Source organism: Mustela nivalis (genome assembly GCF_964662115.1).
Source record: "Mustela nivalis genome assembly, contig: HAP1_SCAFFOLD_451, whole genome shotgun sequence".
Lineage (NCBI taxonomy): Eukaryota > Metazoa > Chordata > Mammalia > Carnivora > Mustelidae > Mustela > Mustela nivalis.
Window position 1 is genome coordinate 279,626 of NW_028136204.1, and position 27,382 is coordinate 307,007.

General features: G+C 39.7%; 1 protein-coding gene across 1 annotated transcript in view; it reads left to right on the plus strand.

The window, feature by feature from the left end:
* Positions 1-5,491: 5,491 nt before the first annotated feature.
* The window catches only part of LOC309857170 (uncharacterized protein), a gene marked incomplete at its 3' end in the record, with an annotated part of 204,700 nt that continues 182,809 nt past the window's right edge, over positions 5,492-27,382 (plus strand). The window contains exon 1 of the mRNA XM_082749993.1: positions 5,492-6,053. Coding sequence (XP_082606119.1) covers positions 5,515-6,053 — 539 coding nt within the window. The 5' untranslated portion in view covers positions 5,492-5,514. The remainder of the gene's footprint in view (positions 6,054-27,382) is intronic.

Consider the following 27,382-nt stretch of genomic DNA (forward strand, 5'->3'; position numbering starts at 1 on the left):
TGAGGATTTGCAAATCAATTAATTCTATGTTTATTGGATTCTTCCCATACAATTAGAAAATTTATAATTGAGTCCATGAACATTATTAGTTTTACCATTTTAAACCAGCAATCACACTTTGATTTTTACAACAAAAGCAGAAATATAAACACACACATTTGGATCAGTTTTCTCTTAGTCTGTCTGGACTTCAAAATCCTATTCCTCAAGATGATGCACACCAAAGTTCTGGATTAAACAAGAAATTAGATGGCACCTGAACACTTGGTTTAATATTCTCAAAAGGATTATGCAACTTCTTTCTTACAATATGACATTGTTTTACAAAGATCCACACTTTTATAATGTTAGTATTTATAATAATCAATAGTCAATTAATCATGATTAAAAATCAAACATAAAAATTTCTACTTTTTGCTTTTGCCCCCTCCATTTAGAACTTATTTATAGCCTGATAATTCAAAGGTCCCTATGTTTATGAAAATCTGGACAGAAATAGCTCTAAGATCCCATTCAGAACTTGATATTAATCTAAGTCTTTTGGCTCCATTTATCCTGAGAGCAAAGAGTAGGACAAAGGATTTGAGTACTGTTAGTTTATCTGGGAGATTATCCAAGGTAGAAAAGAATGGGAAAGTGATACAGTGAAGAAGCAACTTTGTCAAAGAGGTACATTGTTGATATAATTGTTGTGGATAGAAAATGAAGGCTTGCTTTTACTGAAAGGTCCTGAGAAACTTCTTTAAGTTGTCCTCATGAAGACCTGAAAACTGACAATTTTACCTATGGTTCTTATTTCCACTTCACTGAGAGCTGTCCTCAGAGGACATTAACTCTCCTACACTTTCAGGTTGTGTTGGAGACATTCTAAAATGAGAGAGAGAACATGAGATGCTATCAGTGTTAAGTAACTGCAATTTCCCATGGAACTATCCACCACAGGTTTGGCTATAATCAGGTGTTGGGCCTTGATATCAGAGGGATTTGAGGCAGTATCATTTTAGGTTAATCATTATATCTGAAATTTCCAAAAACTTCAACTGATGAAACTTTGATTATAAACCTATAAATATAACAATAAATCTACAGTATTCAAATTATTTTCATAGAAATACACAAACAAAGCATCAACTGATTAATATTTAAATGTTACAAAATACTGAACTGAAAGAATTTGGTCATATAACAACGTGTAAGAAGTAGAGCTTAGGTTTAGGTTAGAAGTCAGGATGCATTTGGGACTCAGTTAAGAAATTGAATGGAGGGACGCCTGGGTGGCTCAGTGGGTTAAGCCACTGCCTTCGGCTCAGGTCATGATCCCAGGGTCCTGGGACCGAGCCCCAAATCAGGCTCTCTGCTCAGCAGGGAGACTGCTTCCTCCTCTCTCTCTGCCTGCCTCTCTGCCTGCTTGTCATCTCTCTCTGTCAAATAAATAAATAAAATCTTAAAAAAAAAGAAATTGAATGGATGTCTGACTATCTTATAGGTTTGCTAAAAATCAGTGACTTTGTGTTCACGTGTGGCTATGCGGGAATTTTTAACTTTCTCTAAGAAGTTATTAGATTGATTATATAATGGCAGTAAAGGATGGGGAAAAGCAAAGTACAAACCCCATAAAGACAAAGACACTGAGTATGAGAAAAGAGTAATAGATAAGAAGAATCAATGCATTTGAGGAAAATGGGAATTGAAATACACAATGATTGTTGATTTTTTTAGATGCAGAAATCAAAACTAGCTTGCAAGAAGGAAATAACAGAAGACATGTTGTGAAAAGGCAGTAACGTGGAATAAAGGAGTAGGGAGAGCATATCAGGTAATTTGGATAGGAAGGAGTTAGGAGATAACTGCTTGATAAATTTTATATGGCCCACTTAAATGCACAGATTTCTCTTCTTTAATTTATATGGAGAACAGGGTGTCGTTTCTCTTCCCTTTCAGAGCACCCGAGGTGTACTCTTTCAGACTGAAAACCTGAAAAGCTCAGGACTCAGTTGCTTAAGCACAGCTGAGAGGACATATTTCAATTAAGATTTACAGTTTGCTGTAGGTAGTAGACTGTCAAAAGTGGTTTAACCATATTTTTCATTTAACAAGAAGACTACAGAGAGTGTTTTCTGGTGTTGGTTCAGAGTCTTAAGAAAGTCAAGTGAACTATCTTAGAGGTTTTCATGGCTTTTTATTTACAGTTGCAAAAATTGCTGTTGGAGTTCTCACTATTAAGCCCACATTTCTGGCAGAAAGATAGAGGTAAAAGAGAATGATATCTTGTACGACTGATACTTTGTCATATGGTTACAATGTAACTAGAAAAGAGACAATAAAATATTTGATGTTGTTTTAAGTTTCCTTGTTGTCAATCCCTCAGTGCTTTCTGATACTAAAGGAAAAAGTAGATGGATATTGACCTGGCAACTATCAACACCTGTCAGTCTCTCTTGGATAACCAATATCTCTATAATCTCTTCTTCCCAGTAAAAAAAAAATAAAATATATTCATAAACCACACTTTGCCATCTCAAGTTACTGCACCAAGATAAAATTACAATGATTTTCAGTTGTTCCAAATGGACAGAATACCCTTCCTTATGATATCATGTCTTATAAGATAGATAATTGGCTTGCTACCAATATACCCAGATGAGACTGTGGAAGAGACAGGAAAAAAATAATAATATTTATTTATTCCTTGGGTTGACCCTGTTTACACAGATGCATTACTATTAGAAAAGGTTGGTTTGGGACATTGGAATGAATTTACTTAATGGGTCTGTATGTAATTGGGTTGGAGAAAATTTTTAATTTCTACAAAAATTATTAGAATTCTATCTTATTCCCTTTTGATAATTTTCACATGTTAACAAAGCCAACGTTTTTGTCTAGCAGACAAGATCTTAAATCCTAACAAAACTCAATTTTTTCCTTTTTTTTTTAAGTTTGAGAGCCTCATGTTCTCTCATGCTGCTTTAAATACAACTCAAAAAAACAAAAGGAGCTAAATGGGGCAGTAAGCCCAGACTTTTTATTTTAATTTATTTATCTTATTTTTAATTAAAAAATTAAAGATTGTATTTATTTATTTGAGAGAGAGAGAGCATGAGTGGGGCAGGGGGATGTAGCTGCAGAGAGAGACTGAGAAGTATACTCCCTAATGAGCAGGAAGCCCGATATGGGGCTCGATCCCAGGATACTGACTGAGATCATGACCAGAGACAAAGGCAGATACATGTGCAAAATCCCTTTTTTTCTGGGAAACAATACTTTACAAGAGATGTTTGAAAAAGTACTGGGGAAACAACTTTAATCAGAGATACAAAAATTTAATTGACTTCTGTAAAGCTACAGGGATCCAAATGATGGGAATCCCAGGCCGTTTAGGTTGTGGACCACAGAGTATTCTTCTCTGTAATATTTTATTTTCTTCCATGTCTACTAACTCCAGTCCAAGTTCACTGATCTCTTTTTAGATAGTGCAAAACATGGCAAAGAATACCAAACAAGTGCCCAATATTCTACATTTATTACATCATTTCTAACATATAGAAGTGTGTTACCAAGGCTGGTTCTGTGAACAAACCTAGTTATGCTAAAGTGTGTTTTGTTCTCCAAAAATTAAATTCATGATTATCACACAATTATAAAATACTTGTGTCAAGAATTTTTATTCAAAAATTAATAAGAGAAGCAGATATTAAAACTAGTTCACATGGTTATTTGGGATATAAGCAGAGTTGTGCAGCAGAAGTGCTCTGGGCCCATAATTTGGGTTATAGAATTTATGTTTTCTAATGAAAAATCACTAACTTGCATTATTGTTAACAAGAATCCTGTGCATTACCATCAGTTTTCTCCATTATAACCTCTTGCTCTACAGTTTGTAAATAACTTTGTCAATAGCAAGCTAATAAACGGGGTGACTCCAATGGATTGAGATAATCTCCAGAGTTTCTGCTACATAATGAACAGGACTCCATTGAAAGGACACCTAAGAGTTTATTTTGCCCAAAAATTTGATCACTTTTTTCACTGTCCTTACCTATTTTCCAAACCTAGTTCTTTTCAGTCTACAGACAACCCTGTATCTGACTGACTTGTTAATTCTGGGAATGTCTTGCAGATTAATTTGCTTGCCCGAGGTGGTTCCTCTAATTGATGTCTAAGAACCCTAATTAGTTAAGAAAACTTTTTTTTTTAACATTTTCATGGCTATTTATTAATATTATTATTATTATTATTATTGCTAATATCTCTATTATAAATAATTCACAAGGGCATCTTTCTGACAAAAGACAAAGAGCTGGCTACTAGTAGAAAAAGTACATTTGACTCTGTCAGTGAAAGTGGTAAAGGGATTTGAGAAAATAAGGCAAAGCAGTGGAATTATGTGTTAAAACTTTAAATATTATAGACACATTTACTTAATTTCTAATACTGCTTATAATTAAAAAAGATGTTTTCCATGAACCACGCATTACAGCAAATATATTGTTTATACAGATTAAATTTTCATCAAAAGGGACGCCTGGGTGGCTCAGTTGGTTAAGCAGCTGCCTTTGGCTCAGGTCATGATCCCAGCATCCTGGGATCGAGTCCCGCATCTGGCTCCTTGCTCGGCCGGAGCCTGCTTCTCCCTCTACCTCTGCCTGCCATTCTGTCTGCCTGTGCTTGCTCTCTCGCCCACTCTCTCTGATAAAGAAATAAAATCTTAAAATAAATAAATAAATTTTCATCAAAAAATTATAAGTGTATTTTTTTGTAGGATCATGATAAGCATTTTGCAGATGAGAAAAGTGAAATTTAGAAAAGTATGTCTCTTCAAATCCCTCATACAATATCTGGCCTAGATAGAAGGATATACTATCACAATTGAGGAAGATAATTGAGATTACTTAAAATGATAAACTTTACTGTATAGGGTTTTTTACAAGTTTGCCACAGATTCACATTTTTTAAAATATATATCTATTTGTGTAAAGAGAATGCACTGAGAAGTAAAAAGATAGTGATATATCAGTGCTACCAACTAATGGCTATAATATCATCACCTTATTTATGAACAATGAAACAGTGTGTAATATTTAAATAAATTTAAATAAATTCCTATTTATTTTATATATTTATAAATTTAAATGAATTCCTATTTATTTATTATTAAAGAAATTCCTCTAACAAACAGTATGTTTTGAAGGTTGCTAGCAGGAAAGTGTTGTACGACATGGAAGTAATCAGAAAATGTGATCTAAAATTCTGCTTTCAAGGGCGCCTGGGTGGCTCAGTGGGTTAAAATTCTGCTTTCAAGAAGCTATAACAGTAAGTACTGAGCATTAGCTATTATATGCTATGGATGAATAACTGAAATCTACATTTGAAACTATTGGTACACTATATGTTACCTAATTGAATTTTAAAAAGTTAATAAAAAAAACCACTATTTTATAAAACAATATTCCCAACAGGCTCTTTTGCTTTAAAATACTCACTTTGTTTCCTCTCCGAGAGAACACCAAATGGCGGATGACGCCGGTGCTGCGGGAGGGCCCGGAGGGCCCGGGGGCCCTGGAATGGGAGGCCGCGGCGGTTTCCGCGGTGGCTTCGGCAGCGGCATCCGGGGCCGGGGCGGGCCGGGGCCGTGGTCGGGGCCGGGGCCGAGGCCGCGGAGCTCGCGGGGGCAAGGCCGCGGACAAGGAGTGGATCCCCGTCACCAAGCTGGGCCGCCTGGTCAAAGACATGAAGATCAAGTCCCTGGAGGAGATCTATCTCTTCTCCCTGCCCATCAAGGAGTCTGAGATCATCGACTTCTTCCTGGGAGCCTCCCTCAAGGACGAGGTTTTGAAGATCATGCCTGTGCAGAAGCAGACGCGCGCGGGCCAGCGGACCAGGTTCAAGGCATTTGTCGCCATCGGAGATTACAATGGACACGTCGGTTTGGATGTCAAGTGTTCCAAGGAGGTAGCCACTGCCATCCGCGGAGCCATCATTCTGGCGAAGCTTTCCATTGTCCCTGTGCGGCGAGGCTACTGGGGGAACAAGATCGGCAAGCCCCACACTGTCCCGTGCAAGGTGACTGGCCGCTGTGGCTCTGTGCTGGTGCGTCTCATCCCCGCCCCCAGAGGCACTGGCATTGTCTCGGCCCCTGTGCCCAAGAAACTGCTGATGATGGCTGGTATTGACGACTGCTACACCTCGGCCAGGGGCTGCACTGCCACCCTAGGGAACTTTGCCAAGGCTACTTTCGATGCCATCTCCAAGACCTACAGCTGTGTTCACCAAGTCTCCCTATCAGGAGTTCACGGACCATCTTGTGAAGACCCACACCAGAGTCTCTGTTCAGAGGACCCAGGCTCCAGCTGTGGCTACTACATAGTTTTATACAAGAAAAATAAACTGAACTAAAGCTTGAAAAAAAAATACTCACTTTGTAATGAGAGTCATTACTTTTGTCTAGCCAAATCTTATAGCACTGTTTATCCCTTCCCTGCTTTATCCCTTCCCAGTATCAATAAAGGCTCACTTGGGTTACCTAGAAGCCATGAGAAAGCTTGTAATAGATCTGGCTGGTTTTCACCAGCAATTTGACCACCATGTGCACAGGGAAGTCTATTGATAAAGGCTTTATTGCAATAAGTTGCAAATACATGGATGATTTTGAATTCTCTTTCTTGAGGTCTTGTTTCATGATAATAAATTTAGGGTGGCTTATTGGAATGGATGTTATTAACATATCTTCATAGTTATAAGCACATGGAATTGTAAAATAGATGAATGAATGTGGCATTACTGACAACTGTCCTCATTTTGAAATCAAATTACAGTGTACTAAGATGAGGAAGCAAAGCAGATTTGGGATTATGAGTGAAATAATTTTAAAAAGTATTAGGGGTATGATCGGACTATTGGGTAATTCAGTAGAAAAATGTCTACTGATTGAGATTCTGTGTTCCCTGATTTCAGAGAGAAGTTAAGATAAATAAGTAACACGAGGAGACTAGGAAGCCAAACATAAGTGATAATTTTGTGCCAGGGTGTGTATACATCTGTTTATCTTCTTGCTTTACCACTAAGGTTGCTCCTAGAGGAGAGTTTAAATATGTGTTGGAGCTAATCTCTGTGGATTACACAAGAAACCACATCCTACAGCTCTCCCTGAAACACCCCTTATGATTTCAATGTAATTTGGTTTTTGCATTTTTAGAAATAACAAAATACTTTGCAAACTCATCTACTTTATTACCATCACAAGTGAGTCAGCTGACTCCACATTTTAACACAGTGACAGTCACAGAGGAATGGAGGAATGAGTAGAGTTATCAATATATGTGCTTTTAAGAAGTATGACAGGGTAGCAGCTATTTCCAGGAACCAAAACATGGGTCAGCAGCTGTGCAGGAAAAGTGATGGAATAAATGACTCATTTCAGAGGAGTTCTATAACATATTAGTTCTATAATGTATCTTCAGCCCCCAATTACCCGCTTTGATCTAAAGATAAGGATTTACAGTTAAGGTCCCATTTATGATTTGACTGGTAGGGTCTGAATCATGTTTACTATTGTTTTGACTATTACTTGAAACCTATAGTAGTACTTGGGATATGTGTTGTGTATTCTGTGAACATGTGCTATTTTTAGATTAGATAATTTCTGTCTCGAACCCCTGTTCATTTGTTTGTTTTTGTTTATTTGATAGTGGTTTCAGTAAATGGATATATCTGAAAAATTGCAAAGCCACTATTAAAACAAGTTATTATTATATATAGCATGGAATTGCACATTCCTCCTTTGAATCCGACAGAGCTTCACCATATCCTTAACAATTTGGGAAAAACATGCTATTATTTTTCTTTATAAAATTTCTCCTGTTAGGCTGTGATGGTTGTCATCAGCAGTAACTCCTCTGAAGGCTTTGTCAAAAGAGTTGAAAAAATTGGAAAGGTGTGTGAATGAAGCTGTTTGTTGAATATAAAGAAAAGAGCATTGAAGTACAATTCACACTCTTACTTCTCCTTCTATGCTTTCAGATGTTTGTCATTTGAAAATTTTGCTTCTAGAAGAGATGCCCTATATAATTCTTACTTTAAGGAGCAAGTTGCTTTTATAATTTTTTTATTATTCTACCATTCCAGTATTTCCATTTAAATTAAATTCAATACCATTTAAAAAAAATCAAAAGTGCAGCCAGTATTCAATTCCTGGGCTAAATAATTTTAGAAAGCTTTGTGTTATTGAACCTACGGGGTTTTTATGTAGTTTTAACTCTTTCTTTCTGTGATTTTTCCCATTAGTCATGTAAGTGACTGCAATATAACAGACATTGAGGATAAAGAAGGACTGAATAGAACAATCCTTGGCCTCATGAAGTTGAGAATCTAGCAAGGGAGACAAACAATTCAATCATTCAGAGACAATTTATTGAGTGCCTGGCCTAAGATGAGCACAACAAAACCCCAGCCCAGAGGAATCATTTTAATGGGAGAGATAGATAATAGGTAAGCCAACTTTAAAAAAAAAAACGTACTGATTTTTCTTTAATAGAGATGCATATTTGAACTAAATAAGCACATTTTTAAAAGAGCAGTGATTGAGAAGAGGTTTTTAAACTGAGTGGTCCAAAAGGGCCTCCCTGAAAAAGTCTGTTTTGAACAGATTTCTGAATAATATCAGCTAGGAAGCTGCGTAAAAATCTCAGGGATGGGTGATTTTTCCAGTCGAAAAACTGTAAAGGCTCCAAAGTCACAATAGAGCTATAAGTTTCTCTAATAAAGTAACTTCTGACAAAGAATGAGAAGAAATAACTAACCCAGGTTTGAAAGAAAAGGGGCAGACTTTCTATGGAATTCATATTTAATTAAAGCTCTAAAGGACAAAAATACAATAGAGCAAAATTCTGGTCACGCTGATATACCTAACGAAAGTTCATAAACAAGCTTTGGGTAGCAAAGAGTGTGTGGGAATGTTGGTAAGAACAGTGGGGAAGAGTCATCCCTGAACATGTTCTTAAATGAAGCAATTCTTGGGTTGTTTTAAAGGGTGAATTGGAGTTTGCCTAAGTGATTAGAGAAGGATGCCTCAGCTTATGGAAGTTCAAAGCCATAAAGATGTGATAAACTACTGCAGATATTTTCATGTATATTTGTTGTTGCTTCTAGTAATGGTGATCTAAAAACTCCTACTTAAGACAACTAAAAATCCAGACAAAATAGCTTTTAAAGTTAAAAATATCAGAATGATTATAAAAATAAGTGAGGGATTACTGGGCCAAAATACAAAATACAATGAGAGCCTAGAGATATATGCCCTGAAGCCATTTTAGCTATGAGAGCATTTGAAACTGCTAAAACACACTGAGCTGTGTTGTTCATAGACTCTTGATACTAGAGAAACAAAATTCAAAATCCAGCAGCAATCAAATTTGAGGACTTTGGTACAACCCAAATTTAACTTGAGATCCACAAAGCACAAGGAGAAGCAGAAATAAGACTATAGCCTACCTTGCCTTCTGTGTAAACTGAGAAAGTCAATCACTGAATTTGGAGTATGATTGTCTTGTAGAGTCTCAGATATAAGAGAAAATCCTACCAAGGAGGACCATACCATTATTATAGCTCTTAATTATCCCTACTCAATAAGAGTTTCAAATATAATGTCTTGAACATAGCAAAATGTAACAAAGCACACAAAGAAAAACCATTAACAAGATTTGATAGACAAAATGGGATTAAGTATGATGTTAAAATGATCAATAAAGATTGTAAAATGGCTTGATTACTCTGCTCAAAGAAATGAGAGGGGAAGCAAATTGAACCAAAAACTGACACTAAAAATGATATTGAGAAAGGTTTTATAAATGAACAAATGGATACTCTAGAACTTTAAAGATATGACATCTAATTTAAGGTACCACAGGGGTGCCTGGGTGGCTCACTTAATTAAACCTCCAATTCTTTTTCCTTTTTTTTTTAACACCTTAATTTTATTTTATCTCTTTCATTTGGCTCAGGTCATGATGTCAGGGTTGTGAAATAGAGCCCAGAGTTGGGCTCTGTGCTGAGCCTGGAGTCTGCTTAAGATTCTTTTCCCTTCTTTTTCTATCCCTCCCTGCACTCTCACTTGCTCGCTCTCTCTTGCTTGCAAATAAATAGATAGATAGATAGATAGATAGATAGATAGATAATAGACAAAGAAAAATAAAAGCAGATTATGAAAATAAATATAAAGATTTTGAAATGAAAACAAGTTCAAAATAAAATAGAGAAGACCTACACAGCTTAAAGTTCATTCAGAAAATCTACTATTAAAGAAGTCAGTATGACACAATGTTAAGATATCAAAAGATTTGAGCATGCACTTTACAGAAAGGGTAATCCAAATGGCCACTCATATATAAAAACTGTTTATCTTTATTATGAATCTGGAATTAAATTAAATTAAATTAATAATAAATTAAAACCTAAAATGACATACTATTACACACTTACCATATTGGGCAACAGTAAAATTGCCTTGCAAGAATGTGAAAGAATGAAAGTGCCCATAATAAAAACATTTGAGGTAAGTTGGACAATATTTAGAAAACTTAAAAATAAAAATAAAAATTTGGTCCATTCCTAGAAATACAACATGGAACTAAATGAATATTTTCACCAGGATATGCAAACAGATGATTATAGCTATTTCATTCATAACAGCAGATCAGTAGTGGTCTATTTGCACAATGTTACATTAAATAAGAGAGAATATTAACAAACTGGGAGGAGGGGCTAGGTTGTTATCATAAACAGATCTTCTATGGTGCTGATTATGTTCTATTTCTCAAAATCTTTAAGTTAAAAAAGTTTTCACATTATATCTAGATAGATAGATGATAGATAGATATCCCAGAAGCTGCAATGCTAGGCTAAGACCAGGCTTTAAAGGGCTTTTCTATACTCTACTAAATACTTGAAACCATTCATTATATCATAGCTCAGTGTTCAAATCTCCATTTGTTTCCTCAGGTTCCTAATATTTACCTTAAGGTGACCTGATCCAGACTTTTGATCACCTTTGTCTAAATATTTCTATTTTAACAAAGTCCTTTTTAACACTGAGAGACTAAAACTTAGAAAAATACTCTTTTATCTCACTAGAGTGGAAAATATATAGTTACCCATTAACTAATGATATCCATGTCTACATTAGATCAATGACATTTTTAATTCTTGGGAGCTTTTGGTTAAATGAAATTTTTAAGCTTCCTTTAAATGAAGCTTTAAGCCATCACCACATGAATAAAATTAAAGAACCAAATGAAAACAGGCCAAGTATTTAGAGAGTAATAGAATGTGCAATGGTAAGAGTACAATTCTGAAATCATAAAGCCTAAATTAGTGTGATGCATTTTTGCTACCCATGTAATCATAAACCAGTTATCCAAATGTGTTAGCCTCAGTTTTTTCACCCATGAAATGGTGATGATAATACTTATCATGCTGCGTTGTTGTGTGTATGTGATGAAGCATGGAGCATGAGAATCTCATATTCCATGCTAAAATGATAGCTATTTTTATACTTATAATAATTCTAGTAATAGTAATTAAATTGTTCAAAATGGTAATATTCATTTATATTGAGGCATTGTATTGACTATTCATAGACACATTTACCAACATAAATTTCATTTTACTTTACCCCCTCTGAGAATATATATTCCCTAATTCAATATGAATCTCTTTATGAATAATAATTATCATAATAAATATGCTGATTTGTCTTCTATTTGTTTTTAGGGAGGTATCCTTTACTGTTGAACATGAAACTTAAGCAAGTCTGTCATTCAAAATTTGCATGCTGTTTTCTTATGAAACTAGATTATAGAGTTGTATGAAATAAATTCATGCAGTTAAGACATTGATGTTTGGAACACTGGGTGGTCAGTTTAGTATTTCAAAAGAAGATTTTAAATTTAAACCTTAAAACTGAGCTCTTTCAGCCTTATTTATAGACCATCCTTCATGTTTCATAAGTACTCCTCCATTGTAAACTAAGTAATACTTTTTGTCACAGTGTATATAATGAAAATGGATTTTATATTCTATTATTTCAGAGTTAGTTGCAGTTTCTACTGCCTTACTTCATTTTTTGAAAAATAGATTAATTCTACAAAAAGTTTTTTCCAGGTTTATTGAAAAAAATCGACATATTTGTAAATTTAAGAAATGATTTCTTATAACATTGCAAACCTTTAACATTGTGTAAATTTTGTACAATTTGATAAATTGGTATACATCTTTATTGCAATATAATCTACATAAAAATGTTAATACATCTACTATCTCGTATAGTTGCCACTGTTTTTTATGCATTTATCATAAGGAATTTTAAGATCTACTCTCTTAGCAACTTTTATGTATATAGTATAGTAGAGATAAACTTCAGAGGTCTTGTGGGTTTTGTTCCAGACTGCCTCAATAAAGTGATTATCTCAATAAACTAAGTCAAATTATTATATTTTTTGGTTTCCCAGTGCATATAAAAAATTATGTTTCCCAGTGCATATAAAAAATAAAAACTATACTGCACTGTTCAAAAGCATTATGTTTTTAAAGAAAAACAATGTATATACCTTAAGTACACTAGTTCTGAGTTTTCAGTGGGTCATAATTACTGATCACAGATCACCATAACAAATACAATAATAATGAAAAAACTTGATATATTGCAAGAATTACCAACATGTGACAAAGAGACACAAAATGAGCAAATGTTGTTAGAAAAATGGTGGCAGCAGACCTCTTTTATACAAGATTGCTATAAACTTTCAACTTGTAAGAATGTGATATATGCAAAGTTTAATAAAGGGAAGCACAATAAAAAAAAGTATGTATATCTTATTAACTATGATCATAATGCTGTACATTAGATCCCCAGAACTTTTTCATATTATAGTTGCAAGTTTGCACCCTTGGACCACCTTACTCCACCCCAGGTTCACCCCTTGTCAACTCAACTCTAAGTTTCCATTAGTTTTCCTTTTCCTCAGTTTCTGTATGTAAGGGATATCATAATACATAAATTAAAAAAATATACAAAATCTTTGAAATATTTCACTTAGAATAATACCTTCAAGATCCATCCATGCTGTTGTAAATGGCAGTATTTCTTAATTTTTCATGGTTAAGTAGTATTCCGTAGTATATATTTACCATACTTATTTTACTCATTCATCCATTAATGGATACTGAAGTTATTTCCATCTCTTGCTTAGAGTTAATAATTTTATAATAAACATAAGAGTGCAGATATGTCTTTGAACAGTGACTTCGTTTCCTTTAGATAGATACCTAGAAGTGGGATTACTGAATCATATGGTAATTTTACTTTTAATAATATGAATAATCTCCATACTGTTTTCCATACAAATTTATATCCCTATTACAGTGCATAAGTTCCCCGTTTTCCCCAATATTTACCAAAATTGGTTAGTTTCAATTTTTTGGTAGTATATATTCTAATATCTTGCTGTGTTTTTCAGAGGTAAACAACAACAACAACAACATAAGGACTTTGCCCTGAGATTTTTACGTTGAGCACTTTTTAATGCTCCTGTTGGTCATTTATATAACTTTTTTGAAAAAAAAAGTCTATTGAGATCCTTTTGCTATTTTTTTAATCATATATTTTTTTCTATTTGTATCTGTTGGTTATTAACCTCTTTTCAGATATAAGATTCGTAAGTATTTTCTTACATTCTGTGGATTGTGTTTTCATTCTCTCTCCCTTTTTTTGGCAATGCAGAAACGTTAGTTTGATGTAATACCATTTATTTATTTTTGCTTTTTTTGCTTGTGTTTTTAGTCTGGTATCCAAAAAACTATTGGCAAGACCAATGTCAAGGAGAATTTTTCCTATGTTTTCCTTTAGGAAATTTAGTTTCATGCATCACCTTTAAGTCTTTAATCTATTTCAAGTTCAGACTTATGAGTGATATAAGGTTCCCTTTTCATACTGTTTATGTGACTATTCAGTTTTAAATATCATTTATTGAACAGACTATCTTTCCCCATTACATATGTTGGCCCCTGTCAAATATTAGGTGACTGTATGAAAGGATTTATTTCTGGACTCTCAATTCTGTTCTACTTGTTTATTGGTCTGTTTTTATGCCAGTATACTTTATTGTTTTGAGCATGAGGGCTTTGTAGTATAGTTTCAAATCAAGAAGTGTAATCTCCCTTCTTCATTCTTTCTCAGAACTGCTTTGATTATTTGTTGTCTTTTATGGTCTCATATAAACTTTAGGATTCTTTACTTACTTCTGTAAAACAATAATATTGGATTTTTTTTAAGATTTTTAATTTATTTATTTGACAGAGAGAGATGACAAGCAGGCAGAGAGGCAGGCAGAGAGAGAAGAGGAAGCAGGCTTCCTGCTGAGCAGAGAGCCTGATGCGGGGCTCGATCCCAGGACCCTGGGATCATGACCAGAGCCGAAGGCAGCGGCTTAACCCACTGAGCCACCCAGGCGCCCCTAACATTGGATTTTTGATAGGAATTGGATTTACAGATGGTTTACGGTAGTATGGACATTTTAACAATGTTAATTCTTACCATTCATAAATATGAGCTATCTTTCCATTTCTGTCACCTTCAATTTCTTTATCAATGTCATAGTTTATGGAGTACAGATGTTTCATCTTCTTAGTTAAATCTATTCCTAAGTATTTTATTATTTTTGATGCTATTGTGAATTAGATTGTTTTCTTTATTTTTTCAGATAGTTCATCATTAGAATGTTAAAATGCTCCTGTCTTGTGCTTACTTTGGCAGCACATATACTAAAATTGGAATGATGCAGAGAAGATTAGCGTGATCACTGAACAAGGATGACATGACAAACTGGGAATCAGTCCATAAAAAAAAAAAAGAAACAAAACAAAATTCTTTTCTTTTATATATTGATCTTGTATTTGGTAATTTTACTAAATTTGTTTATTCAAATTTTTTGTGAATTTTTTAGGATTTTTTAACATGTAAGTTCATGTTATCCAAAAAAAGAAAATTTTACTTCTTCCTTTTTTTTTTTTTTTTTTGGAGTCTCTTATTTCTTTGTGTTCCTTGTTTCTCTGGCTAGGACATCCACTACTGTGTCAAATGAGAGTAGTGAAAATGGACACACTTGTCTTTCTTCTGATCTTTAAGGGGAAAACTTTCAAAAGTTTTGATTGAATATGAGATTAGCTCTGGGCTTGCAATCTGTGTTTTTTCTTTAATGGGTTTTTTAAATTATTTTTTAAAATTTTTTATATAATGTGTTTTTATCCCTAGGGGTACAGGTCTGTGATTCACAGCACTCACCATCACTCACCATAGCACCTGCCCTCTCCAATGTCCATACCCCCACCATCCTCTCCCAACACACCTCCCCCCAGCAACCCTCAGTCTGTTTTGTGAGATTCAGTCTTTTATGGTTTGTCTCCCTCCTAATACCATCTTTTTTTATTTTTTTTTTCGTACGCCCGAAACTGCCTATGTTGCATCTCCACTTCATCATATCAGGGAGATCATATGATAGTTGTCTTTCTCAGATTGATTTATTTCGCCAAGCATAATACCCTCTAGTTCCATCCACGTCATCACAAATAGCAGGATTTCATTTTTTTGATGGCTGCATAGTATTCCATTGAACATATATACCACATCTTATTTATTGATTCATTTGTTGAAGGACATTTAGTTACTTTCCATAGTTTAACTATTGTGGACATTGCTGCTATAAACATTTGGGTGCATGTGCCCCTTCAGAATGCCACGTTTGTATCTGTAGGGTATATACCCAGTACTACAAGCACTGGGTCATAGGGTAGTTCTATTTTCAGCTTTTTGAGGCACGTCCACGCTGTTTTCCAGAGTGGTTGCACCAGCTTGCATTCCCACATACAGTGTAGGAGGGTTGCCCTTTCTCCACATCCTCGCCAGCATCTGTCATTGACTGACTTGTTCATTTTAGCCATTCTGAACGGTGTGAGGTGGTATCTCATTCTGGTTTTCATTTGTATTTCCCTGATGCCGAGTGATGTGGAGCATTTTTTCATGTGTCTGTTGGCCATTTGAATGTATTCTTTGATGGAACATGATAGTGAGCTTAGGGAATCACCAAGTTAATGAAAGAGGTGCCTCTTGTAGGTGAAGTAAGAGTGAGAGAAAGAAAAGAGGGCTTATCCTAGATTGGAGAACTCGGGGCTGAAAAGGACCCTCATCTGGGAGCAGAGAAAGTGGTCCAGAATCAGAGGCACAGAGGACTCCCAACACCTTCCACAGAAGCGGAGCACCTAAAGACATAGTGCCATTACCCCTGAAAATCTAGGCATGGAGGTATTCTCTTTAGGCAAATAGGCATCGGAGAATAGTTTGTCCATAGCCCAGTCACTGACTTCAAGAGGAAAAGCTATACCAGCTCTCGAAGCAGGCCGGATAGCTCAAGCAACAGCAGCCAAGCCAAAATCCTTATCCCCTGCATTTCTGAACAATGACAGAGCAGCGGTTCTGTCTAGAACCAGGAGGTATTCAGAAGTCAATTGTTGGGTCCCGGGTTGTGTCCATCAGTTCAGACGCGGCCTTCAGATCAACTCATGATTCCAGGGCCTTGGCATTGACTCTGTTCTCAGGTTCTCTGCTCAGGGGCAAGTAAGCTTCTCCCTCTCCAGCTCCACCCCCTGATTGGGATCTCTCTGCCTCTCTGTCCAAACGTGCATGTGCATGTTCGATAAGATAACAAAGACAAAAACAGTGCACAATAATTGACTGGGGCCAAAGGATGTTTTATTGAATTTGGACCTAGGTTCCTATGGAGGGCAGCCAGGTATAGAGAACCTCTCACCATCCTAAAATGCCCGACCTTCGCTTGGAGCTTCCTTGTTCATTCTCCTGTTCTTTGCCTTCCTGGATCTCCTCACCAACCTGCAGCATCCGCTGTCTGTCGTGCTGTACTGACCCCTTGTTAACACATTGTGCATCCTCTCGGGGCTCCATTGGAACATGCCCATCTTCCTCAAGAGGCACTGTTTGCTTATCGCATGGAACCATTTGGGGGATGGTCATGAGAGGGTGAAGGCAGGCTTGTGCTGCCACATCTCCATGCAGTTCCACAGAGGGTAGCTGATCCACCATGAGGGAGTGCTCAAGGTTCTTCCACATTCGAATCCTCTTCAATGCGTCCTTTTGCACATACAAGTTGTCTTCCTGAAATGGGCACGGAAGTCTTTCAGTTGGCTTCATTGGGCTATGGGTCTCTTCCAACATGCTCTCCGTTGGCTTCTGTGGACTCCAAGAACATGAGTCCGTCCTGGACCTAAGGTTCTAGGGTGTAGACTCTGCCTTGGATGCATGGTCTTTTTGGAAGATTGGGAGGCCTTGTTGGCACCGTTTCTGGAGACCATTGAGGTACTCGTGTGCTTGCTGTGGAAGATTCCAGACATGTCTTTGGCACGGTTGCGGGGGTTCACTTTGAGCTTCCCTTGGGTGGACCTTTTCCTGTTGAGATGCTCCATGATTTGGTGGGAGGGTCTCACCCTTACGCAGGGCTCGGATTTCCTCCCCTGAGGCATTGCTTGCGGTCTGTTAGTTTCTTGGCTTGTCGGTGCTAAGATGGAATGCGGCATCTTGCCTTTCTCCGAGGTCCAGAGGGCTGGTGCTGACACTCACGACCAAATACTATGAATTGGGCCATGGAGAAGGTGACACCGACTCGCTTCGCAAACTGCCTTGGTGAGAGACCCAGGCGGCTCCAGCAGTTTGGGACGGCCTGGGGTCCTCTTGGCCCACCCATGACTACTCCAGTCAAGTGTAGTGATCAGGCCTGGGTTGATGAGGAGTGGTTGCTATGACCTCAAAGCTTTGTGACATCACAGATGCTGGCTTCACTGAAGCAGCTGTCCCTCTCCCATGACCTTGGTGTCCTATGGCTTTAAGTAGGAAGCCCCAGGAAGCCCTCTGAACCTGATCAAGAATTCAGGATGTCTTGTGGTTTAATGTCAAACTTCCCCTTTCTGGAGACATAGAGGAAGGAAAATGACATTCAGTATACCTTCCTTTAGGCCAACATATCCCCGGAGACGGCAAGGTGTCCTTTTACACTACAATTTCTAGATATCTCAAGAAAAGGTGAGGTCGCGTGTATGAGCAGCTCTCCGTGGGGTTTCTCGTCCTGTGGGTGAGAGCGTACTTTGTCAGCGTCTTTTGCTTATGGGTCAGTGATGACTAAGGTACGGAAAGTCCCTTTCCGAGGTAAAAGGTGAGGGCATCGCTATATGGTGCTGTCTGTGGCCTCGTCTCCTAGTGTTCTGAAACACGCGGCTAAGGGATGAGGCCTCTGTCTACCTGGCTTTCCCTTAAATACCTTTGCAAAGTCTTTGAGGAGAGTGATATTCTGCATCTGAGCTAACTCTCAATGAAGAGGCCTGGACCGAAACCGTTGTCATTATTAGTTAACTGTACTTGTTGTGGTAACGGGTATAGACATGTGGACCAAGACTCTTTAGTCAGAAGGAAAGGGACGGCGTATATAGACGGCTTGCAAGGCCCATTCGAGCAGACCTTTGGAGTGAGCCGCAATGCCCTTGCAAGGACTAGTGGATCAGGAAGTTTGGGTCCATTTCGGCACCTCAGTATTCCTCTGCCATCGAAGTGAATGAACCCCTGGACCTTGCCTTGACATGAATGTCCCATGCCCTGCTGTTGGGAAATGGAAAAGGAAGGGAATACTGACGGGCAAAAAGTCAGAGAAGGAGACCTACCAGGAGTGACTCAGGACTCTGAGAATCCAGCTGAGGTTTACCAAAAAGAGAACTGCTTAATGGGTAGTCAGGAGTTGTGGAATATATTAAGAGGAGCACTGGACGTACATGCAACTAAAGCATCCCTGAATACTCTGTCAAAAACGGATGATGGATGATAGGCAGGCTTTCTCAACAGAACAGCAACAAGAACAACACTTATATAAGGCTCACTTGAACAGAACTGAGGATTGAGCTGCTATGTCCTTGCAAAGACTAGTGGATAAAGAAGGTGTGGTCCATATTGGCAACAGAGTATTCCTCAGCAATTAGGGAGGATGAACTCTTGATTCTTGCACTGGCATGAATGCCACAGGACTGGGTTTGTGAAATGAAATGGGCAAGGAGACATAGGGAAATATCATATGGCTTCTCTCATATGTGCCCTAGGACGAATACCACGGCCCTTAGTAGAAAGAAGGAAAAACTGAAGGGGATAAGTCAGAGAAGGAGACAAACCAAGAGTAACTCAGAACTCTGAGGAATCAAGCTGAGAGTCAAGGAAAAAAGAGACATGCAGGGAATGAGGGAACGGGCTAATGGGTGTTGAAGAGTTCTGGCATATCTTAGGCGGAGTACTAGGTCATATATGGAACTGAAGCATCAGTGAATACTCTGTCAAAAATGGATGATGGATGACAGGCTGGCTTCCTCAACAGTACAAAATAATACAAAAACAAGCTGGCCCTTTCAAATGCAGGTGAAGACAGACAGAGAAAAGGAAAGAATTATATTTTTATTATGTTTAATTATTGAAATGGAATATAATTTATTTCCTAAAATGTCATTATTTGAATTGGGTCTTTATACTAGTAAAGTGGAGTTCATCCACCTCCTCCATTTGTGGAATTGATGAGAAGAAAATGGCATTGCCTTCTCTAAATGTCTAGAAGAGTTGAACAGGAAATGATTTGCACCTCGCCATCTGTGTGTTGACAGGGGTTTGATTACTGCTTCAAACGCTTTAGTCACTACTACAGAGCTGAGATTTTGTAGGTTTCCTGACCTAATCTTTGGAGTGAATATGTGTCTTGGAATTTATCCTTTTCTCTCAGTTCTTTTCTTTTGGGTTTGCTTCATTAGTGCTATTCTTCACTTCCTCCCCATCTTTTGTGTGTCTTATCTGTGTGTGTGTGTGTGTGTGTGTGTGTGTGTGTGTGTGTGTGTGTGCTGAGTGTGTTTCAAATAACAATTATAATTAAATTGATGGAGATAGGAAGTCGGTATTTAATGGATAGCAGTTCCATTTGACATGCCTTGAAAACTCACATTCCCTCTCTTTCAGCCACATTTCCTACAAAGAATGTCATCTTTTGTCCTCTTTGATAAACACATATTTTCTCAAACCTGACCTCAACAAACACCACATTTTGTGTGCCTGGGTAGTGTCGTATTATTTGTCCATTTTTCCCTTGCTTTTTCATATGTCTCTTGACAGTCATGAGAGAGTGAAATTGTATGTTATTTGTCTTTCTGGGACTGATAGATGTGACGTAGGCTAATGCTCTCCACAATTCTGCCACATGAGGCAAGTGGAAAGAATTCATTCTTGCTTATGGCTGGGTAAGATTCTGTGGGGCTTTTTCAGGACAGTGAGATGGTAGTAGTGTCTGGTAACTCCAGACTTGTCTTTATCCAGGAACACAACAGGAAGATTACCACATCAACTTCAACATGGCAGAAATGAACTGGAGCCCACAAAGCAAACTCCATAGCAAAAGAGAGAATAAGTTGCAATCACTATGGGAGAAGACTGGAGACATGGTTTAGGGGAAAAGTGGAAAGTTGGTAATTCAGAAGGCAGTGAGACAATGCAATGGGCAAAGCCACAAGAGATCGGAGCACACTTGGAACCCACAAGGAGTACGTTCTCCAATTCCATTGATTCTGACCATCAGGGGGTCTGAATCATACTAGTTCATGCCAACAAAGGGCCTTGAGGCCTGGAGATTTTAGATCAGCAGCCTTGGCATATCAACTCAAAAGAACACTGTATTTCTCTGTCAGAGAACACCAACAAATAGCCAGGTGAAGACAGCCTGGAAACCACGATTAGAGACAATACCAGGTGACACAGTGGGAAGATGGTGGGTTCTGGCTGTACATTAGTGAGAGGCAGTGTTCTTGGAGATGATTTGATGGGGGCAAAAGAAATTTGGGGCTCTCGCACAGGCAGCATCAAGCCCGAGCTACTGGCCAAAGACAGGTTGGTGAGGGCTTTAATTGCCTCTCCTGCAAACACGAAATTCTAACCATGGAACACATAGGGTACTGTGTTCCTCAGTCCAACTTGCTTCATTTTAAGAGAACAGATTCTCCCATAGGGGACTAGAAGAAAGCCCTGTCCATAGGCTGTCCCCTGACCACAGAATGCTACAGGCATTCATTCTGTTGTGAAGGTTGAATTTCTCCTTTCACAGGCACACCAGATCCCACCAAGCTAAACCTCAGCCTATTCAGCCCAGACCCCAAACACACCAAAAGGCTGGCAAAGAGAGCCTCTGCAGATGACTGGTCTCAAGGACAGGGGGCAGCTATGATACAACAGCAGAGGGCATGCATGCCACACACACATACCTGAGACTCCCTCAAGGGCCAGCCCTTGGGCACTCCATGATATCTTATTTCTAAAGAAATTACCATCAGGATAAAAAACAGAATTGATTTTTCAAATACTGAGAAAGAGTCAGAGACCTATATCCAAGACAAAGATGGAAGAATCAATTGTTGCCAAGGAAGAAGACAAGAAATTATCATGGCCAGGTAATCGGAGTGAAACCTCACATATAACACGCCCAATGGAGGATTGAAAGCAGAAAGATATCAGGGAGTCTCAAAACACATAGATTAAACTGATAGAAATAAAATAAAGTAAAATAAAATAAAATAAAATAAAATAAATAAAGAATTTCTAAAGAAAAGATTGGTAGCAGACTGAAGGAAAAGTCCAAGAAGCTGGCAGAAGCAAAGGACCAAATTTTTGACCTGGCAGAAAAGGAATGGTAAATAAGGAAACAAATCCAAAGAAAGAAGGAAGAATGATAAAACATGACAATGAGCTTAGGAAAGTCATTGACTCCAAGGAATAGAAAGAGGTGCTTATTGTAGGAGAAGTAGGAGTGAGAGAAAAAAAAGAGGGCTGAACATGGATTTGAGAATTCAGAGCTAAAACTGTCCCTCATCTGGGAGCAGAAACAGAGATCCAGATTCAGAGGCAAGGAGGACTCACATCACCATCCACAGAAGCATGGAACCACAAGACATAGTTTCATTCAATGGAGGAATTCTCTTTACCTAAATATGCGTGGGAGTGTAGTTTGTACATAGCCAAATCACTTACCTCAAGAGGACAAACTATACCAGCTCTCAAAGCAGGCCAGGTTGCTCAAGCAACACCAGCCCAAGCCAAAATCCATTTCCCCTTCATTTGTGAACAATGACAGAGCAGTGGTTCACGTCTAGAACTAGGACGTATTCAGAAGTCAAAGGTTGTGTCATGGATTGTGTCTATCAGTTCAGAGGCGGCCTTCAGCTCAACTCATGATCCCAGGGTCTTGGCATCGACTCTGGTCTCAGGTTCCCTGCTCAGGGGTAAGTCAGCTTTTCCCTCTCCAGCTCTACACCCTGATTGTGATCTCTCTGTCTCTCTGTCAAATATGTGCATGTGCATTGTTTGACAAAAAGACAAAAACACAACCGGGGTACAAGGATTGACTGTGGCCAGGGGATGTTTTCTTTAATTTGGACCTAGATCTCTATGGAAGGCAGCCAGGTTCAGAGAACCTCCCATTATCTCAAATGCTAGACCTTCGCTCAGAGCTCCAATGTTCATTCTCCAGTTCCTTGTCTTCCTGAATATCCTCACCAACCTGTAGCATACGCTGTCTGTGGCTCTCTAATGGCCCTTTGTTGTCCCACTGTTCATCTTCTGCTGCCTCCATTAGAACACGCCCATCTTCCACAAGAGGCATTGTTTGCTTATCCCATGAAACTATTTGGGGGATGTTCATGAGAGGGTGAAGGCAGGCTTGTGCTGTCACATCTACATGTACTCCTCCAGAGGGTATCTGCACGACCCTGTGGGAATGCTCCAGGTTCTTTGACATTTGAATCCTCTTCAATGCGTCCTTTTGAAGATACAAGTTGTCTTCCTGAAACGGGCACGGAAGTCTTTCAGATGGCTTCACTTGGGCTATGGGTCTTTTCCAACATGCTCCATGCTTGCTCCTGTGGACTCCAAGTACATGAGTCCATTCTGGACCTAAGGTTCTAGGATGTAGAATCTGCTTTTGGTAAATCGTCAGTTTTGAAGATTTGGAAGTCATTTTGGCTCTATTTCTAGGGATGCTACAGCTACTCATTATAAGGTCCGCTAGGCCAGAGGGAGTCATTTTGTGTTTCTGCAGTAAACTTATATTGAACCCATGCTGTAAACAAAATTGACCCTACTCCTCCCAGAGGAGCTTACTCTCAAAGCCTAGATACAAGGGTGAATCAGGCCAGGTGAAGACATCCCATTAGAGGGGCACGCATATATCTACTAGGGTAAATTGAGATCCAATTGTCCACCCATGTGTTACCTAGCATTTTTGTTTTTGTGGTGTAGCAGACTTAGCACGACTGTGCAGTTTTTTCTGTATTGTTATCTCATTGGCCACGTCTGTATAGCCTGGCTAAACTACCGCTATAAATGTTAGTCTCTGAGGCTGGGAGGGGTTGCCTCTTTGCAAGAGAAGGCCCTGACCGGTCAATATGATTCTCGATGCTTTGTGCAAAATTAACGTTTGCTTGACCTTCACTTTGTATCAGTCTCGCTCTTTTGAATAAGGACCCTATCTTTGGAGGGCCACCCGAATTCAAATGATGAGAACTGAAACAGCATTGGAATTTTTGGAAAAGCCTCTGGAGGTAAGATCATGGGATCCTGCATGGAGCTGCAGTGTACAGTCTCCTGCCAATCTTCTCTTCAGGAGTTCTTTAGGTGCTTTTATCTTTATCAGTTTTATCTCTGTGGTTCGAGACTCTCTGATATCTCCTATGTTTTCTGACGTACAGCGAGTATCCAGGCCCCTGCTTTCAATCCCGCATCGGGCGTTTTCTATGTAGAGGGTTCACTCTGATTGCCTAGCCATAATCATTCCTTCTTCCTTTACCTGGGCATCAATTGATTTTTTCATCTTTGCATTGGATCTAAGTCTCTGTCACCTCTCTGTATTCGTTAAACTCATTCTGCTTTCTAACCTGAGGGTAATTTATTTAGGAGGAAGAGATCCGGAGTACCCAGGGCTGGCCCTTAAGGTTTGTTGAGTGCGTGTGTGTGTGTGTGTTTGTGAGTGTGTATGTGGCATGCATGCCACTGCTGTTTGTGTTGTGGCTGACCCTGTCCTGGAGGCCAGTCATTTGCTGTAGCTCTCCTTTCCGGCCGTTTGTTGTTTTTAGGGTCCGGGTTGAATATGCAGAGGTTTACCTTGGTGGGCTCTGGTGTGCCTGTGAAAGGAGAAATTCGAGCAACTCAGCAGAACGCAGGCCTGCAGAATGCTGTGTTCAGAAGAGAACATGTGGTCAAAGCTTTCTTCTCGTCCCCTATGGGAGAGTCGTTGTCCTTGGACTAAGCATCTTGGACTGAGGAAGGCAGTTTTCCAAGTATTCCACTGTCGGGATTTCGAGTTGGCTGGCTAGGCAGCCTATGTCCTCACATACCTGTCTTGGCCAGTAGCTTTGTCTTGATGCTGCTGTTGCGAGAGCCCAAAATTTATTATGTCCACATTGAGACATCTCCACGAACACTGCCTTTCACGGAATCACTCCCACTACTCACCATCTTCCCAGTGCGTCACTTAGTATTGTCTCTCTCTGATCATTGTCTCCAGGCTGTCTGCTCCTGGTCGCTTGTTGGTGTCATATGCAGGAAAAAGATGGTGTTCCTTCAAGTTGATGTGTGCCAAGCCTGCTGATAGGAAAACTTCAGCCTTCAACACTTGTGTTGTAAAGTACTCGTGCCCTTCAGACCCTCTGCGTCTCACAGTCAACGGCACTGGGAAACAGGTTCCTTGTGGGTTCCCAGTGTGCCCTGCTCTCCTGTGCCTTGGTACTCTTCATGGGATCCAGCCCTCTGATCCACTAACCAACCAAATATCCCCTGAGCCATGTCTCCAACCTTCTCCCATCATCTCTGCAACTTCCGTTTTCTTTCGCTGTGGAGTTTATCTTGTAGGCTTCAGGTCAATTTCCACCCCAATGCAGTTGTTGTGTTCATCTTCCTGTTGCCTTCATAGCTGAAGACAAGCATGAGGTTATTAGACACTACTACCATCTCACTCTCCTCCATGTCACCGCAATTCGTACTGAGACATAAGCAAGAAGGAATTCTTCCACTTGTCTCTTATGGCAGTCTTGCGGAGAGCATTGGGCTTTGTCACATCTATCATTCTCAGAACGACATCAGACAGACGATTTCACTAACTCATGACACTCAAGAATCATACGAAAAAGAAAGGGTATTGGTACAAACAGTATGACTCTAATGAGAAATTCAAATGGTGCTGTTCTTTGGAAAGCAGTTTTGTGAGAACACGTGTTACTTGAAGAGGACAAGAGATGACATTCCTTGCAGGAGATTTCCTGAAACTGATGGAATGTGAGATTTCAAGGCATGTCAAATTGAATTGCTACCCACAAGAGACCGAATTCCATTCTCTCGTATTTTAATAATAATTGTGATGTGAAACACACACACACCACACAGCATTAACACATGCACATGCAAACACACAAAGATAAGACATGCAAAATATGGGAAGGAAGCGAGGAATCGTACCAATGAAGCAACCCCAAGAAAATACCATATAGGTGAAAGGCAAATAGAATCCAAGTCAGAAGCCAACCGAAATGAGAAAGTGAACTATTACCTATCAATAATACATTCAGTATCAGGACTAAAGTCTCCCGTCAATACAAACAGTTTGTAAGAGTGGTTGAAATTCCAAATTAAAAAAAAAAAAAAAGGTAGAAAACATCCATAAGAAAACAGCAAATATTAAACTAGCTCGTCCTTCTGTTGACCATAGGAGATTTCCTTCGACTATAAAGATACTCATAGCTTGCAAGTGAAGAAACAGGGAAGACATAGGTTATGCTATTCCCAAGGAGAAGAGAGCCAAAGTGTTTGTGCATAAGTCAGCGAGAGTCATTTTATGCCTTCGAGAGACAAAAGATAAGCGGAAGTTGTTTTGTCTTGATGGAGCATCAAAACAACAGAAACCTGGAAGAATTGCCAACATATACACCACGAACAAGGGTGTATCTAAACGTTGGAAGCCTATGAACACACAGGAATGGAGATGGCTGTTCTGCCCCATCTCTCTGCCCTTCAACCACACTGCCTCCTTCTTCCTGTGGAGACCTCTCATGGCACCTGCCTCCAAGCACAGGTGATTCCCATTGATGGGAAGACCCTCTTCTCTCCCCCATCTCCCCACTCCAGTTACTCCCACTTATTCGTGAGCTCACAAGCCCCATGGTACACACTCTCCATGCAGCATGCTCTCTCTTTTCTAGCATTGGCCTCCATTTCTAGCTGTGCTTGTGTCATGGATGTCCCTCCCCAGCCAGCCTCCAAGCTCTCCTTCCCTTTAGCTCCAACACCTGACACAGTGCCTGGCACGTATCACTTTGAGCTTCCCTTGGGTGGACCTTTTCCTGTTGAGATGCTCCACTGGGAGCTTAGCCCCGCACCCCAGCATGGGCTCTGGCCTCAGAAGTGAGGGGGCGGGGCCAGCGCAGAGAAGGGTCTTTGCTTATTTCCAAAGCTGGAAGTGAGCTCTCAGAGGACTCAGGAGGGAGGGGGGCGGGGGCGGCCGGAAGAGGGGCTTTGCTAATTGCCCAGGCGGGAAGGAGGGGCGCGCAGCGCCAGTGTGCTGTGCTGCAGCCCATTTGGGACTGCAGGACCCACCATACTCGCTGCCCCTGCACTCCCATGCTCCAGCCTAGCCCCTGAGGCCGCGGTGTCCTGTTCCCGTTCCCGCCGCCTGCTGCCCCTCCCCGACCCATGGCTTCTCTGGAGGACCCTCTGCTCACAGGTAAAGTGACACCACGACACGCCCTCACCTGAAGCAGAAAACGCAGTCCAGGAGCTGGGCGCAGCCTCCCGCCAACCCCAGGGCACCAGGACCACCCCAGACGCTGCGCCACACCCTGTCCGCAGGGGGTCAGGCCGGGGACAGCGCCACAGGAGGTACTCCCCCCCTGCCAGCGGGCAGGCTAGCCCCCATAGTTCTGCACCCCCACGCGCTTTTCAGAGCCTCCTGCCATTCCCAGGGCACCCAGAACCCAGAGAGTGAGGCCTTGGGTGTTCTCTAGTGACAGATTCAAGGCAATTTTTCAACTTTGGGACTCAGAGTTAACATAGTTTTCATTTGTGATTATTATTTTTGTGTGGGGGCCGTCGCTTTTCTTTTGACCTATGCTTGTTTTCACTCCCGGTTCTGAAGAAGCCCCTAAATCCTAACCCTTTGAGGACTCCGAAAGCTCTCAGAGCAGCAGTGCTGGGGGACAGTGTGGACACATGGTTTGGTTT